Raw genomic sequence first — 14,078 nt, 5'->3', positions numbered from 1 at the left:
AGCTGGGACAAATACACTTATTCACCATATGTAGGAAGAACCTGGAGAGGAATAAAGGGATTTTCTTTACTCTTCAAAAACACAGGTTCGAAGCATGTCTCTCCCACTCTTCATTTGAAAGGTTTTCAGGCTATACATACTGAATGGTAATAAGTGACTGTCAGCTGAAGACTTCTTTACGAAGAAGGAGAATGATAACCAGGGAGTTGGAAGAAAGTAAACACAAGTAAGTGGGTGGAGGCCATGACCTGGTGGTGTGAGGGCTTTGGCTGTGAGGGCTTCTGGGCTTTCCTCTCCCTGGCTTCACCGTGCTGCCTTCTTTGGTTGGTTGTGGGTCTGTGCTGTGTGCTCCTTCCTCAATCCTTTCTCCCTCAGAAGGCAGAGCTGCATAGTGCCTCCACACAGAGTGGCTTTTACATAACTGCAGCAGTAACAATTGCAACTTGGTGTGGTTTTGCTGGAGTCCCTTCTGAAACTTAGAGCCTGAGGAACTGGTGTGGAGCGGCAAGCTGGAGCAGGGGGCCCAGGTGTACCTTGTTAGTTCAGCAAATCCAATTGCAAGGTCTTGCACCTGGGTTGTGGCAATCAGTACAAGCTGGGGCATAAAAGGAGATGGCACAGCCCTGCTGAAAAGGACTTGGGATACTGGTGGATGGCAGGAGGTCCCTTCCAGCTCCAACGGTTCTGTGAGTATGATAATTGGGCTGTGGATTTAGGGAATGTGAATATTGTAAGGATTCTGAGTATTTTCCAGGCTAGCTCTGTTGAAAGATTGCGTTGTTTAAAGGCAGTGAATGTCTGAAAGTAATTTTTCACTCTTGATGTGGAAGGCTTGTAATTTAGCTGGCACGCGTGAGAAAATCCGAGAGCAGCCCTATCAGTTCCCTTCATTTTGTCTGCCTTCGGGGCACGAATGTGCAGCCGCATGGATGGTAATCCCATCCGTCCAGAACGAGCTGCTACAGCGCGGCGGATGGCAGCGCTGTGCGGGTTGGGTCGCCCCGTGCTCCTGTGGGCGCAGCGCTGCGGGGAGAGGAGCGAGCTCTGCCTGCGGGGTCCTGGGAGCCCTGTTGTGCGGTCAGCTGGGTGCAGGGCCGCGGGAATGCAACGAGGAGACGGGGGGGGAACTCCTGTGAAGTGCTCTAACCGTAGCTGCAGGCCCGATGTGACAAGGTGATGCCCTAAAATGGGGGCTGAGAGGTGCAGCTGGAGAAACGCTGCCTTTCCCTTTCGGTCTGCTTCTCGCCGCATGAAATAAGATTTTCGGCACTTGGAACTTTATTTTCCGTGCGGCGATAACGAAGATGCCGGCTGGCGGCGGCGCCGGTTTGCGTTTCGCCACCCGCTAAGCACGCCGTGTGCTCCTGCGGTGCCGGTCTCCTCCCCCCTCCCCTCCCCCGCCGCTCGCGCCCGCACCTCCCCGGGGCGCTGCACGCTCACGGGCCGTTGCCCGTCGCCTTGCGCGCGCGGCCTCGCGCCCCGCTGTGAGGCGAGGTGAGGCGAAGCGCCCAGGCGGGCCGCCGGAAGCTCCCGGACGGCCGCGCCCTCGCGGCTCTCGAAGCCCGCACCGAACCGCGCCGCCGCCAGCGAGCGGCTCCGGCCCCGATTCCTTTTCGGGGCGGCGCGGCGGGCGAGGCCCCCGGCCGCGCTGCGGATGAAGCGCCCGCCCCCGGCGCGGTAAGATGGCGGCCGCGGCTCAGGCGCTGAGCGGCGCGGGGCTGCTCCTGGCCGCCGCCGCCCTGGCGCTGCTGGCCGTGGCCATCGGCACCGACTCCTGGTACGAGACGGACGCGAGGCGGCACCGCGAGCGCTGCCGCGGCTTCGGCCACAAGCGCAGCGACCCGCCCGGTTCCATGTCGGCGCCCGGCTCGCACCTGCCGCTCCGCGCTCGGCCCCCGCGGGCTCTGCTCCCCGGCAGACCCCCGGCCCCCGCCCCGGCCGCCGCCGCCGCCGCGCTGGACTCGCACTGCGGCCGCCGCTTCAACTCCACCGTCTCGGGGCTCTGGAGGCGCTGCCACCGCGCGGGCTACGAGCCGGACAGCGAGGAGCTCATCCGGAAAGGTGCGGGGCGGGGGGAGGGGGAGCGGGAGAGGTGCTGTCCGTGGTGCTGAGCGCTGCCGCGGGATGGGCGCCGTGCGGGTGCGGCTCCGGGCGGCCCTGCCCCTCTGCTGCGGCCCGCTTTGTGCCTCCTCGTCCGCTCTAAGCGCTGCAGTGCCGGGTGGGACCGCGGCCTCGGGAGCCCCTTCCGTAGGCCTCTGCTGGGCCTGGTGCTCGGGCAGCGGCGTTCTCCTAACCCTGACCCTGTCTTGTCGTCGGTGCAGGGAAGCATACGGTCTCGTTTGTGGCAAGGGAAAAAGGAGGTGTTGTGGTGTGGGGGTCTTGGTGTGGCTGCAGTGATGCAGGATGAGGGATGAGCAGGCTGCCCTTGTGACCGATGTGCGTGTCTGTGTCATGCGGGGCTCCGGGGCTGATGGAAAGGAGAGCTGTGAATCCAATGCTGGTGTGGTACAGCACAAAGCCAGGTGGTTTGTGGTGTGTGAATGAAATTCCAGGGATGGATGGTATGATGATACAGGTCAATAGATGATTTGTAAATAAGGCTTAGGATAAGAAATGCTGTAGGTGATTAATGGCAAATAACAGGAGGTACTGTTCCAGCAGGTACCTGCTGGCACAGGGAGAGTAGGAGTTGGGAGAAGTGCCTCCACTGAAGCACAAAATGGAAATGCTATCTTAAGAAAACATGAGCAGTTCTTCAGTGGCTTCCAACTGTGACGCCAACCCAGTGCAGCAGAGGAGGAATAGACCGGCACTGTGCAGCACAGCTTGTCATTGTCAGTTCTTTCCAGTGCACAGCGGTGACTGGTACTTCTAGAAACCCTATTGCAGGCATGTCCAGCCTGCAGCCCAGCACAGCTCACGATGCAGCCCAGCCTCTGCCCTGTGCCAAACGGCAGTGGCTCTGCCCTGCTAAGTGGTCTGGCCCTGGGCACGCAGCTGTCACTCAGAACCAAGCAAACTTCATTGTACTATTAATCCTGTCTGGGCTGAAAGCAAGACATGGGGCACAGTGCAATGTGAAACTGAAATCATGACTGATAATTTTATGCATTTTGATGCACAGGACTTTTCACAGTCCTGTGAAAAGCAAAACGTATGTAGCTGTGCTTTCCATTGTGAGAAAGGAATTTGAGAACTAGTTTTAAGATTGCAAAAAAAAAAAAAAGCAATTTTTTTTTGTGTATTTATAACTCTATTTTCAGTCAGTATAAATACACAACCCACAAAAAAATTTTAAATGGAAGGTATAGATTTGTACTCAGATATTCAACTCAAAAATGTGATCATGCCTCTCTCCTGGACTTCTGTAGGCCATACCTTAGCAGAGAGAAATACCCCTCACTTCACAGTCGTGTCCTATTCATGTTCTCACTCCTTGGTATTACATACAAATTGTAAACAACTGTTTTCAAGGATAGAGCACAGGAAGAATAAAATCTCATGAAAAGTATTTTTTGAGAACCTGGAAAACTCCCTAGGAGTTGCAGCTACTGCAGTCAGATTAGCCTGATGTGTTTGTTTGTTTCACAAAAACTAGGCAATAGCCCACTAGTTTTACAGTTCAGTCCTGTTGCTGTCTTTATTTATTTATTTATTTATTTAGGTTTTAATATTTTTTTATTAAAAATTAAAATGTTTTGTTACTTACATATAACATAGTTAACTTATATATATTATGAGGGCTGCTCCAGAAGTAATGCCTCCTATTTTATTTTATTGGGCCACAACACATGCATGTTGGTGGTATGGCAGTAGAGGTTGAACCTTGCAGCCAGTATTCTGTTACGTTTTGTTGCTGTGTGACAGCTGGCAGCAGAGGGGCAGTCTGACAGAATGCAGTCTGACATGAAAGTGCGTATAAAGCAAAGATGTGTCATTGGATTCCTCCATGAGGACGACATTTCACCCATTGACATTCACTGATGCTTGCTGTTGAACGTTTCTGGAGACCAAACAGCAGATGTAAGCACAGGGAGGCAGTGGGTGGTGCATTTCAGTAGTGGTACAGGAACAGTGGGTCACATCTGCTGGTGTGGATTTTTATGAGCGTGGCATGCAGGCTTCTGTTCATTGGTGGCAGAAATGCTGAGCTAATAGTGGTGCCTATGTTTAAAAACATAGAGTTTTGTAGCTGAGAACTTGCTCTATCAGACAGTGTTACCGTGCTTCTTGTATCTGTTGTCATTTCCATGAAGTAAGCAGCAGGCATTACTTTTGGAGCAGCCTACATATACCTGGCCCAGGCAAGCCAAAATGTTGGATACCCGTGTCCTTGTGCTGTGTGATTACCTGCTTCCTCTATTCAATTTCCTACCATCAATTTTAAGCATTTTCATTTCCATGTTGATCTCGTTTTGCTAAAGGGCAGCTTATTAATTTCATTCTCCCAGTTGTCCCTGTAACGTAAAATGTTTTTCTGCTTCACCGCAAACCAAATGCTTCCAGCTCCCATTGGAATGAAGAAAGGAGGGGAAGGGATGGGAAGGATACCATTTTGGTTGGTCCTCAGTACTTTTGCTTTTGAGGGATTTTCCCTACTCCACTGCAGTCAGACTGAAAGGGCAGGGGCGGCGTTCTGCAGGTGTGAGGGCACTGATCTGCCTTTAGGTCTGCTGTGTTTGACTGGGGGGGCTCTGAATGCAAAAGGTTTTCCTTCTACTTTCTTTTTTTTTTTTTTTTTTTTTTTTTTTCAGCTGTGCTAATGATAGACATCACCTCTATCTGCACACCTCACTTCCCTTCTATTCTTTGCCTGCGTTGCTACTTTAAAGATCCACATATAGGGGGAAAATTATTAATAATAGTTCTTATGAGTCGGTTCTTTAAATAGATATGAGATTCTTCTTATCCCTTCCCCTGACCTGCTTCACTGGCAGCCTTTCCTTCTTCTGGCTGTCGTTTCTTTTCTCAGGCAGCTCTTATTAAGCAGCCTTTTCCAGCTGGTGCTCAGGTGTGGCTGCTGCTGTTGGTTCAGGAGTGCTGCTGGATCTGTGCCTTCCAAACAAATGGGCTTTTCTCCCGAGTGTGAGCCGAAGCTCTCTGCTCTGCACCTCTGCAGTCCTACTTTCTCTTTGATTAGCTGTCATGCTGCAGCTCGCTCTCTGGTGATGTGTGGTGCTGCCTTCTATTCTTGGAACTGGAGATTTTTGTAGGCTTTTAGTGGCAGGGATAAACAATGTTGTGAGAGTCCAGTGGTAATTCTGATGAAGGCTTCTACTCTTCATTATCTAATATTTCTGGAATAAGGTTTCTTTTCCAGGTATCTCTTGAGTCTGGAATAAATTACTTAAATCCATTAATAAGTTAATAAGTGCCCTTACCCATTTAGGTAACTCCATGGATTTGTCGCCCAGTACTGACGTGCTGCCAGAAATGCAAAGCAAGCTCTATGGAAAGTTTAAAACTTAAGCATTTTAGTGGCATGTATACTTTTATATATGTGTCTGTCTTTGCTTTATATTTTTAAAGGGGAAAAGCAGGAGTTACTGCTGCACAGAGTTTCCAGCTTTGGATTCTGATCCTTCAGTCTTTGCACGTTTCAACTTTCAATAGATGTGTGAAGGAGATGGGCTGTGCCAAAGGGTCAGATACTGCGTGCCTGAGCCTTGTTTTTCCCTGAAGTTAGAAACAGAAAAAAAAATAAAAAATAAAAATAAAAAAATAAAAAAAAAAAATAAGAAGGGACAGGGCTAGAAGCAAAGAAGCTGCAGGGTGACCTAATTGCAACCTTTCCTACCTAAAGGGAGCCTCTAAACAGGAGGGGAATCAACTCTTTGAAAGGGTAGATAACTACAGGACAAGGGGAAGTGCTTTTAAGTTGAGGGAGGGAAGATTTAGGTTGGATGTCAGGATGTGTTGGATGTTAGGTTGGATGTCTCTTTACTATGAGAGGTGAGGTGCTGCCCAGAGAGGTTGTGGATGCCCCGTCCCTGGAGGTGTTCAAGGTCAGAGTGGATGGGGCCCTGGGCAGCCTGGTCTGCTATTAAATGGGGAATTTGGTGGCCCTGCATGTGGCAGGGGGGATTGGAGCTTGATGATCCTTGAGGTCCCTTCCAACCCTGCCCATTCTGTGAGTTAAAGAAACACAGAGCAAAACTGGGAGGTGGGAAGTGTTTAAATCTAGGAAGGGAGAAATGTGTGGGTGTTTCTTTAAAATACGAAGGAAGAAATAGTGGACAAAGGGAAAATAGAGGTTAGCAGATAACAGCCAGGGAGCTGCCATGTGGCAGGGAAGCCAGGTATGTGCAGGGGGAACAGTGAGTATGGAACCTGAGTTCAGAGTGTTGGTGTGCATGGCCTGTGCTGTGTGTGGGTCACACGTGGAACTGCAACAAAAACATTTTGCTTGGAGAACTTGTAGGGAGGGAGATCCTGTGGGGATTTGTTAGGTGCTGTTTAGCATCTTGTCTATTAAATGAAAAACACATCGTTTGCAAAATGATGGCAGTAGCAAATGATTAGTTAGGAAAGCTCTGTTCTGATAGGGTGCCTTGCTTTACTTGGCGGGTTCACTTGAACATTGTGCATTTTAACAACAGTAAATAGAAGGAACTCTTGGTCACTACTGATCATCTGAAAGGGTTTACAGCTCCTTGTAGCTTGTTCTGGAAAAGCCCTGGGATGGGACTGGTGCATCTCATGTATTGGGCAGAAATAACTCCTCAGTAGCCTCATGTAGCTGAGAAGGTAAGAACCAAAGGATGTGTAAGTGCAGGATCACAGCAGCTTGTGGCAGTAACGAGGCCCTTAAGGGAAAATGGCGTCGTTCTGGTGTCTGTGCTCCCAGTCCTCCCAGCTGATGAGAAACTGGAAGAGTTAAAGGAATGACTGTCTGCCATGGAGCTGTCAGCAGCTCGTTGCTTCTTGTATTTATTTTTTAATCAAGAAAATAGCACAGAGGTACAACTTTCAGAATGTTCTTATAATGCCTCTAAGGAATGCTAGGATTAGGATGCCATGCAACCTTTTTCTTCTGCATATGCAGTATGATAATGTAATCTCTTGAGCACGGCTCCCTTCTGTCCTGCATTTTCAACTTATTTGTGTGCCAAAAAACCCAACGTTCCCCTTAATTGTTGCCCTTGATCACCACAGTACTCCATGCTATTCAAGCTCTTGCCTGAAGGTAAACTTCAATTTTGGCAGGTTTTCTTATTGTGCTGACAGTCTGTTACTAGAAAAAATAAATAAATAAAGGGGAAGAGGGGGAAAAACAGAGAAGCAGAGTTACTTTGGTGGCAGGTTTCTGAGATTTCTGAAATGGAGAGCAGGATGCTGTCCCTGTCTGGTAGCCTTTGATTTAAGGTATATGAAGGTTTATGTTGAAGGACACCTTTGAAATATGTTTGAGTTTGCGATAACTTCAAGATTGAAAAATGCACTGAATGCAGTCCGTGGGGTACCTGTGTGCATCTGGGTGCATATTGTCTCTGCAAATTAGGCTTAAGCTTTACTCAGCAAACTGGAAGTATGAATTAGTCACAGGAGATGCAAAATTTGGCTACTGAGGATTGCCTGGATGCATGCAGTAATTTTGTGGGAGAAAGTGGGTTATGCTCAGCTGAGAGATCACCCTCACTGCTCACCTGATCCTAACTCTTACCTACATGTGTCAGCTCTGAAAAAGTTGGAAAAGGGACCCCAGTGAGAGGCCACCTGGCTCACACCTGGGCAGGACCATTCTGCACTCTCAGAGAAGTGGGAATCTTACAGGAAAAATGGTTTCTAGTGGCAGAACCCAAAGCTGTCTTTAAGCCTGTAGATTAGAGGTCAGAGCTGAGCTTTGTGAGCAGTGTAAACCTGGGGATTCTCCAATGTGTGAGCGCTTCACTTTGCAGCCATGCTTAATATAGGCTTATGTGCTACATCTGTAAGATCGGCACTTTGAATTCTGGAGAACAGGGAGGAAGAAAGTTTTTAAACCAGAGGCAAAAAGAATTGTTATTTTAAAACCTCTGAATAAGCAAATTTGTGTAAGAAAGTGGAGAGGGCTTACTTTGTTCTACATGTAAGCTGTTGTAAGAACGCAGACCCGGCAGTGGCAGTACAGCTGAGGAGCCTACTTTCAATGTATTGGTGCTCAGAGGCTTTGGGAAATCTAGCTTTGGGCTTTTCTGGGGTGTGTTCTTTACATATCTGCTTGTTCTGCTTGAAGTAATAAATGTCACTGTTCTGTGAGCGTGGGGGGATTCAGGTCCCATTCCCACCTGGAGGCTCAGCTTGATCACTGGAGTTGCGTGGGCAGTGTGTGTGTAACTCCCACTCTTGGGAAGCAGGAGCTTCCTCCTCACAGGGCTCTGCAGGAATAGCTGGGTGCTGTCCCAGTGACTGGTATTGAAGAACAAAGTCCTACTTCCCATGGCTGAAGGAGCAACTCAAAACTAATTTCTTCTTTTGGGCTTTCTAGCATCTTCTGTGAACTTTGGAGACTGCAGCTCCCCGTTAGTGACTGTCCACCAGCTTGTTGGTCAGCTGTTTCTGAATGGCTCTTCTGCTCCAGAATTCAAGTAGTGGTGGTGATGACCTGTAACCACTGTTTGGGAGCTCTTTGTACTCTTCAGCTTTATTACCTTTCTAGCTGTTCTTTCCCTCCCTCACACCCCCAGTATCTTCACTGGTTTGGGTTGTTTTCTGAAGTAAAAAGCCCTTTCAAGAGGAGAGTGTATACAGGTCCATATTTGTAGCAGGGATACACTTTTATTTAAGCTATATTGACAACAAGCCTACAGGGTGCTACTGGTCAGTAGAGGTAAAGTGAAGAGCAAATGACTACTGGAGTGAATTCAAACTCCCCCCCCCCTCAGTTCACTTTCCAACTTTTATTCAGAAATTTCAAAAAATGATTCAACTCTGTATTCTTAAGAGACAGAAAAGTCGTGTTGGTATTCTGACATGTTCTTGACTCCCCAGCTATCCCAAAGATGTCATACCAGTTCCCCTAGGAAGCTAATGGGTCCTCTGGTGGCTATAATTACTGTTCATGCTCAGGCTTTTCTTCCTGCAGCCTGCCTGTGTTATCTGGGTTCCCCTTTTCCAATTGTTCTTTGTAGCAGGACTTCCTCTGCTCCAGGTCCCCAAAGACTTAGAAGTAAGCTGTTCTTTTTTTGATGGCATTTGTTCTGGTACTCCCCTACATGAGCTCTGCTGGGCCAGCCACCTCAGCAGCAAGCTCGAGGCATGAGGCTTTTGCTCTTTTTTACACTGATTTCTCTTTTACAGGAGTTATTCAGCGCTGCACTGCTGTAAAGTATCACTACACCTCCAGCTCTCTGCCACGCAACTTACCCATCAACATCACCAACACCATCCGGCAGGATGAGTGGCATGCTCTCCGTAAGTAACCCAAAGCAGACTACGAGGCTGGGTGACGCGTTGCCTTAAATGTCTTACCATGTGAGGTGTTTAAACCAGGTATCTGTCACTGGTCCCTAACTTATTAGTGAGAATGAGAAAGCAGACGAGAGTATAATTTGAAGGGGCCTTAAGATGTGGAAGGGTTTATGCAGGGGAATTCAGGAATACCAAACCGCAGTGTGTCGTTAGACAAAATTGTATTCTGGATCTCTTGAGGTTAGACTGTTTCTAGCTGGCTTGAAGCCAAGGCACTGTGGCACCATATAACCTGTAAAGAGCTTGTGGTTCTTCTGCATGCGCACAGGTGATCTGGCACAGCTCTCTGACACAAGGGAACTCTCTTTTAGGGAACAGCTCTGTTTGTCCCAACCCACAGGCTGCCTCGTGCCTGGGTCCTTTCCACACAGATGACTGACCTGTAGCCTGTTGATGACCGTGATTTAGTCGGGCTTTCCTATTCCTGTATTTCCATGTATTTCTTTGGTTGCAGTGGCTCCCATAATTCTTTATGGCCTTAGTTATGTGAGCTGCAGTGCTGAGGGAATCTATAGACAGAACTAGGAGGGGACAAAAACAGCCCTTGTGTTATGGATGAGTGCCGTTTGTATTGGCATTTTTTTTTTAAGAACTTGTTACTGTAATTCTTCCCTTCATATTGTATTGATCTTCTGTCTGCTCGTCTTCCCATCATTCCTGTCTTCACCTCACGCCACCTGCCCTCTTATTTTCAGTGTTTTCTTTTAATTCTATTTTCAGCACTCACCCCAAAATGCATAAAAACCACATGCACACCAGTTCTTGCAGTGCCAACGTTTGCAAATCATTGCAGAGTTCATAATGTGCCCCTTCTGTCCAGTACTATTTGGCTGCACTGCATGTGTTTACTAGAATTGCTCTTGGTCAGCAAAGGAATGCCATCAAGTTGCATGGTGCCCAGCTGAAGGGAGGCTGGCTGGTTGAGCACCTGTAGTTTCAGTATACTGTGCAAGATGCCTATCAAGGAAGCTACAGGAGGAGCACATGCATGCAAGTAAAAATGTTAGCAAGAGCAAGTCCTGTTTGGGTGCCACCATCTTCATTTTATTCTTGCTTTTCTGTTTTGTCTTAGATCTTCGGAGGATGACAGCTGGCTTCATTGGCATGGCAGTCTCCATCATCCTGTTTGGGTGGATCATCGGTGTGCTGGGGTGCTGCAAACAGCAGGAGCTCATGCAGTACGTGGCTGGACTGCTCTTCCTAATGGGAGGTGAGAGCCTTTTGCTTGTCTTCTGGCACCTGGCAGGACCCTGCTGTATGTGCACATGAGCTTTCTGCTCTGGAAAGCTGGTGTGTGCCCACAGTCCTCTTGCCTGCTCTGCATACAGCTTGCTGCTTCTGTCAGACAACTCGGTTCATAGATTTCTCTAGGGAATCTTAAAAACAAAACAGGTACAGCACCTTTCTGCTGCTCAAAGATGCTCACTTCTTTTAGTAACAACATCTGTACTTTTGCTTGCCCAGGTGAAAAACACGGAGAGTTTGTTTCTTTACTTGAAAGGAGCACAGCAGCAAGAAATGCACCAAAAAGCTATTGAGATGTTGCAAGGATACAGATTCTTAAATTGCAAGTAATAAATAGGCAACTTCTCAGAAGCTGCTCATCTTTTTCTTAATTGAAAGGCAGAGCTGCTACTGAAGAGGTCAGGTGTCAGCATCTGTAACGGAGGCAAGTGAGGAACACAATGGCCTAAGATTGTTTCTGTCCATTAACCAAACAGTTGTGATAGTAGTTGCCACGTTGCAAATGGGGAATCTTCCCCTGCTGAATCTTCTCCAGAAGTGTTGTGGGGAGATACACAGGAAGCCAGCTTGCTGCTGTGGTGTGAAGCCAGTAAGGCTGAAGTTAGCCTTGTGCTGTCCTTGATCATTTCTACATGTTGCTTAGCTGCATGTTTTAATGCACAGCAGTGACGGAACAAAGTGGAATGGGTAGACTGGGAACCCTCTGAATGCTTCTGCACTTAAGCTTTGCTGTGATGGGCATGCTGTCAGCAATAAGATGTCATTAGTATTTAGACCCAGAGCCAGGGACAAAAAATCACCCTAGCCTTGGGTCTATTACTGTCTCAGTTTGACGGGATCATTTTTGTTAATGTGGATGCTTTGCAGAGTAGACGTCAGCCTGGATCAGCTGTACTTAGGCAAGGTCAGTATGAAAGTACTTTAAGCATAACTCCATAAAAGATGTGATTTTTTTTCCCGTTAATAAGATAATTAGACAAGGTTCTTAGTGACTAAAAAGCATTCTGAAGAACTTCAGCCCTGCCTCAGCTGTCCTGTCTCTAGAAGTTGCCTTTAACCTTCCTATGGTTTCACAGAGATAACACACTGCAGTTAGTTAATGCTGTAGCAAAACTTTGATGAAAAAGCACAAGGCAGTACCATTGAGTCTGTGACCCTCTCTGGTATTCTGAAACTTAGCAATGGAGAAGCGATTAATAAAAGCCCCTGGCACCACAGCTGGCAGCAGGTGGAAGTTCCCAGAGGAAAGCAAGCAGCGAGTGAGCATTGCAGAACTGGTTTTTAGCTGCTTATTTTCCACAGGAGACATTCATCATGGGACATAGAGCCTTTGGAGATCTGTTGCATAACAAACTACAAATGACTGAGATTTAGGCAGTAACAGAGGGAGCTAAGACAGTATTGATTATTTGGTGTGTGAGATATGCTCTAGTCAGATGTATTTGCCATTCTTTTTCATTTCTTTTTCCGCCTTTTAAAAGCGACAGGCTGGAAGGGAAAAGGTGTAACTTTTATTTTTGAAAATGTGCAGCTTTTGAAATACCTGGGCTGGAGGAGGGGAACTAGTGAAAAAAACCCCAAAACAATCAGAGTAATTAATCTGAGGGCACTGTAGAACCCTCTTGCTTTTCTCCTGCAGGTACCTGTTGCATCATCTCTCTCTGCACGTGCGTAGCTGGGATCAATTTTGAGTTGTCACGCTACCCTCGCTACGTCTACGGGCTGCCGGAGGACATCAGTCACGGCTATGGCTGGTCCATGTTCTGTGCCTGGGGAGGCCTGGGCCTCACCCTGCTGGCTGGGTTCCTCTGCACTTTGGCCCCGTCCCTCAACACTTCGCGGGCATCCGTACAAAAACCCAGACAAGAGAACGGGGCTGTGTGACCTCAGCGGGGGCGAGGAGAGACTCTGGAAAGCGCAGCCTGGGCAGAGCTGTGGGTTAACACCAGAAGAGGCGGCGTGTCGGTGTGAGGAGAGGTGCCATAGCTGTGGAAATACCGGCCTGGGGGCTGCTGCTACAGACTCCAGCCACGGATATTCAAAGTAACTCCAGGTTTGAATTATTGCCGATTTGCTCATTGACGGTTTAAGGGGGGACAGTTCTGTTTTGTTTTTCTTCTGTTTACAAGGGATTAAGTCCAAGGCTGTGTTTTCTTTTGTGTTGTTTTTTGAACTGTACCTCCATGGTCCTGTTACTGTCCAGTTGTAAGGGATGTTTACGCACCAACTCTATTGCTGCAGGTCTGTGTAACACAGACCCAAATTAGGAAGAGAAGCTATGTGAAGTTGGCTTGAACACTTTTGCAACAGACTGGTCCAGTGTTGGCTCAGGCCCTTATTTCCCAAAAGAACCGTGATCTAAAGCCGAGGTTTAGGCCAAAGAATTAGCCCATCATTAGTATTAATTCATCTAAAGCAGAAATCTGTGATATTCTATGCTGTAGTATCAGTTTTTACTCACCACTAAAGCTGTTTCCAAAAGGAGCCTGCTGTAACTGAGCAGCAAGACTGAAAAATCTCTTCCTGGCTTTAGGAAAAGGCAGGTAAGTTTTTCCTCAGCTTCTTGCACAGGTCAGGTTACTCATTTGGCTAACAAACAACACCTTGTTTCAATGAAGAGATGCATGTAACATGCAGCCTATAACTGTCCTAGTAGAGGCCAGGATAAAGTATGATAAAGTTAAAGCTGCTGGGATCAGCCTTCTTCACCCAAGTAACTTGTGGGTACAGTTCCCGTTCTGTAAAAGGAGATGAGTTATTCTCCCTGAGCTCAAACAGCAGTACTGCTAGTATCCCAGAATGTACAGCCCCCTCTAATATTCATGTCCAAAGGAACTGCAGTGTGTTTTCCTCAGGAACGTGTGGCTTCTGCTCACTTCACCACTCACCCCTTTACAATGCCAAACACCCCGAGCACAGCTCAGCAAGAACAAGTTCCCTCTCTAGAGTGAGCAGCAGGGATCTTGGAACCAGTGCAAGTACTATGGCTAACTCAGGAACACCCGCCAAAGTACTTTGGGTGCATTTTTCTTTCATTCATCTATTCTTTCTTCCCTCACATCCCCCGCCCCTCTCCCAAGTGTCCAAAAACTGCACAGGCAAGGATGAGATGGCCAGCATTTGGAGATGTTTACATTGTATTTCAAATACAATACAGTGGCATGTAAGATACTTAATGCTAAAGTCAGTGTATTTATGAAAAGTGTAATTTTTAAATGGAAGTTGTAATTCTCAACTGGCATTAAAACTACTGAAAGACTTGCTCAGTGGATGTAACTGTGAATTCTTTCTTACCGATTATCAGACTGATTCACCAGTGCACTCCCATGGTGTCAAAGCTTCCAACATTAAGTTTAAGCTTAAAAGAAAAAGTTAAAACATCA

General features: G+C 47.6%; 1 protein-coding gene across 1 annotated transcript; it reads left to right on the top strand.

Annotated features, from left to right (window-relative positions):
* Positions 1–1,579: 1,579 nt before the first annotated feature.
* LOC128086936 (transmembrane protein 178B-like) lies at positions 1,580–13,961 on the top strand. The gene is made up of 4 exons (XM_052695991.1): positions 1,580–2,061; positions 9,280–9,393; positions 10,523–10,660; positions 12,335–13,961. The coding sequence occupies exons 1-4, from the start codon at positions 1,683–1,685 to the stop codon at positions 12,577–12,579; spliced, it is 876 nt and encodes a 291-aa protein (XP_052551951.1). The 5' UTR covers positions 1,580–1,682; the 3' UTR covers positions 12,580–13,961.
* The last annotated feature ends 117 nt before the right edge of the window (positions 13,962–14,078 follow it).

Source organism: Tympanuchus pallidicinctus, unplaced genomic scaffold (genome assembly GCF_026119805.1).
Source record: "Tympanuchus pallidicinctus isolate F22 unplaced genomic scaffold, pur_lepc_1.0 scaffold3, whole genome shotgun sequence".
NCBI classification, from domain to species: domain Eukaryota; kingdom Metazoa; phylum Chordata; class Aves; order Galliformes; family Phasianidae; genus Tympanuchus; species Tympanuchus pallidicinctus.
Note: the sequence above shows the minus strand (reverse complement) of the source record. Positions and strands in the feature narration are given on the sequence as shown.

Excerpts from the sequence above, each read along its gene's own strand:
- LOC128086936 (XM_052695991.1), top strand. The coding sequence starts at position 1,683 with ATGGCGGCCGCGGCTCAGGCGCTGAGCGGCGCGGGGCTGCTCCTGGCC. Across the intron at positions 9,394-10,522 it reads GGATGAGTGGCATGCTCTCC|ATCTTCGGAGGATGACAGCT; the intron begins GTAAGTAACCCA and ends GTTTTGTCTTAG. Across the intron at positions 10,661-12,334 it reads ACTGCTCTTCCTAATGGGAG|GTACCTGTTGCATCATCTCT; the intron begins GTGAGAGCCTTT and ends TTTCTCCTGCAG.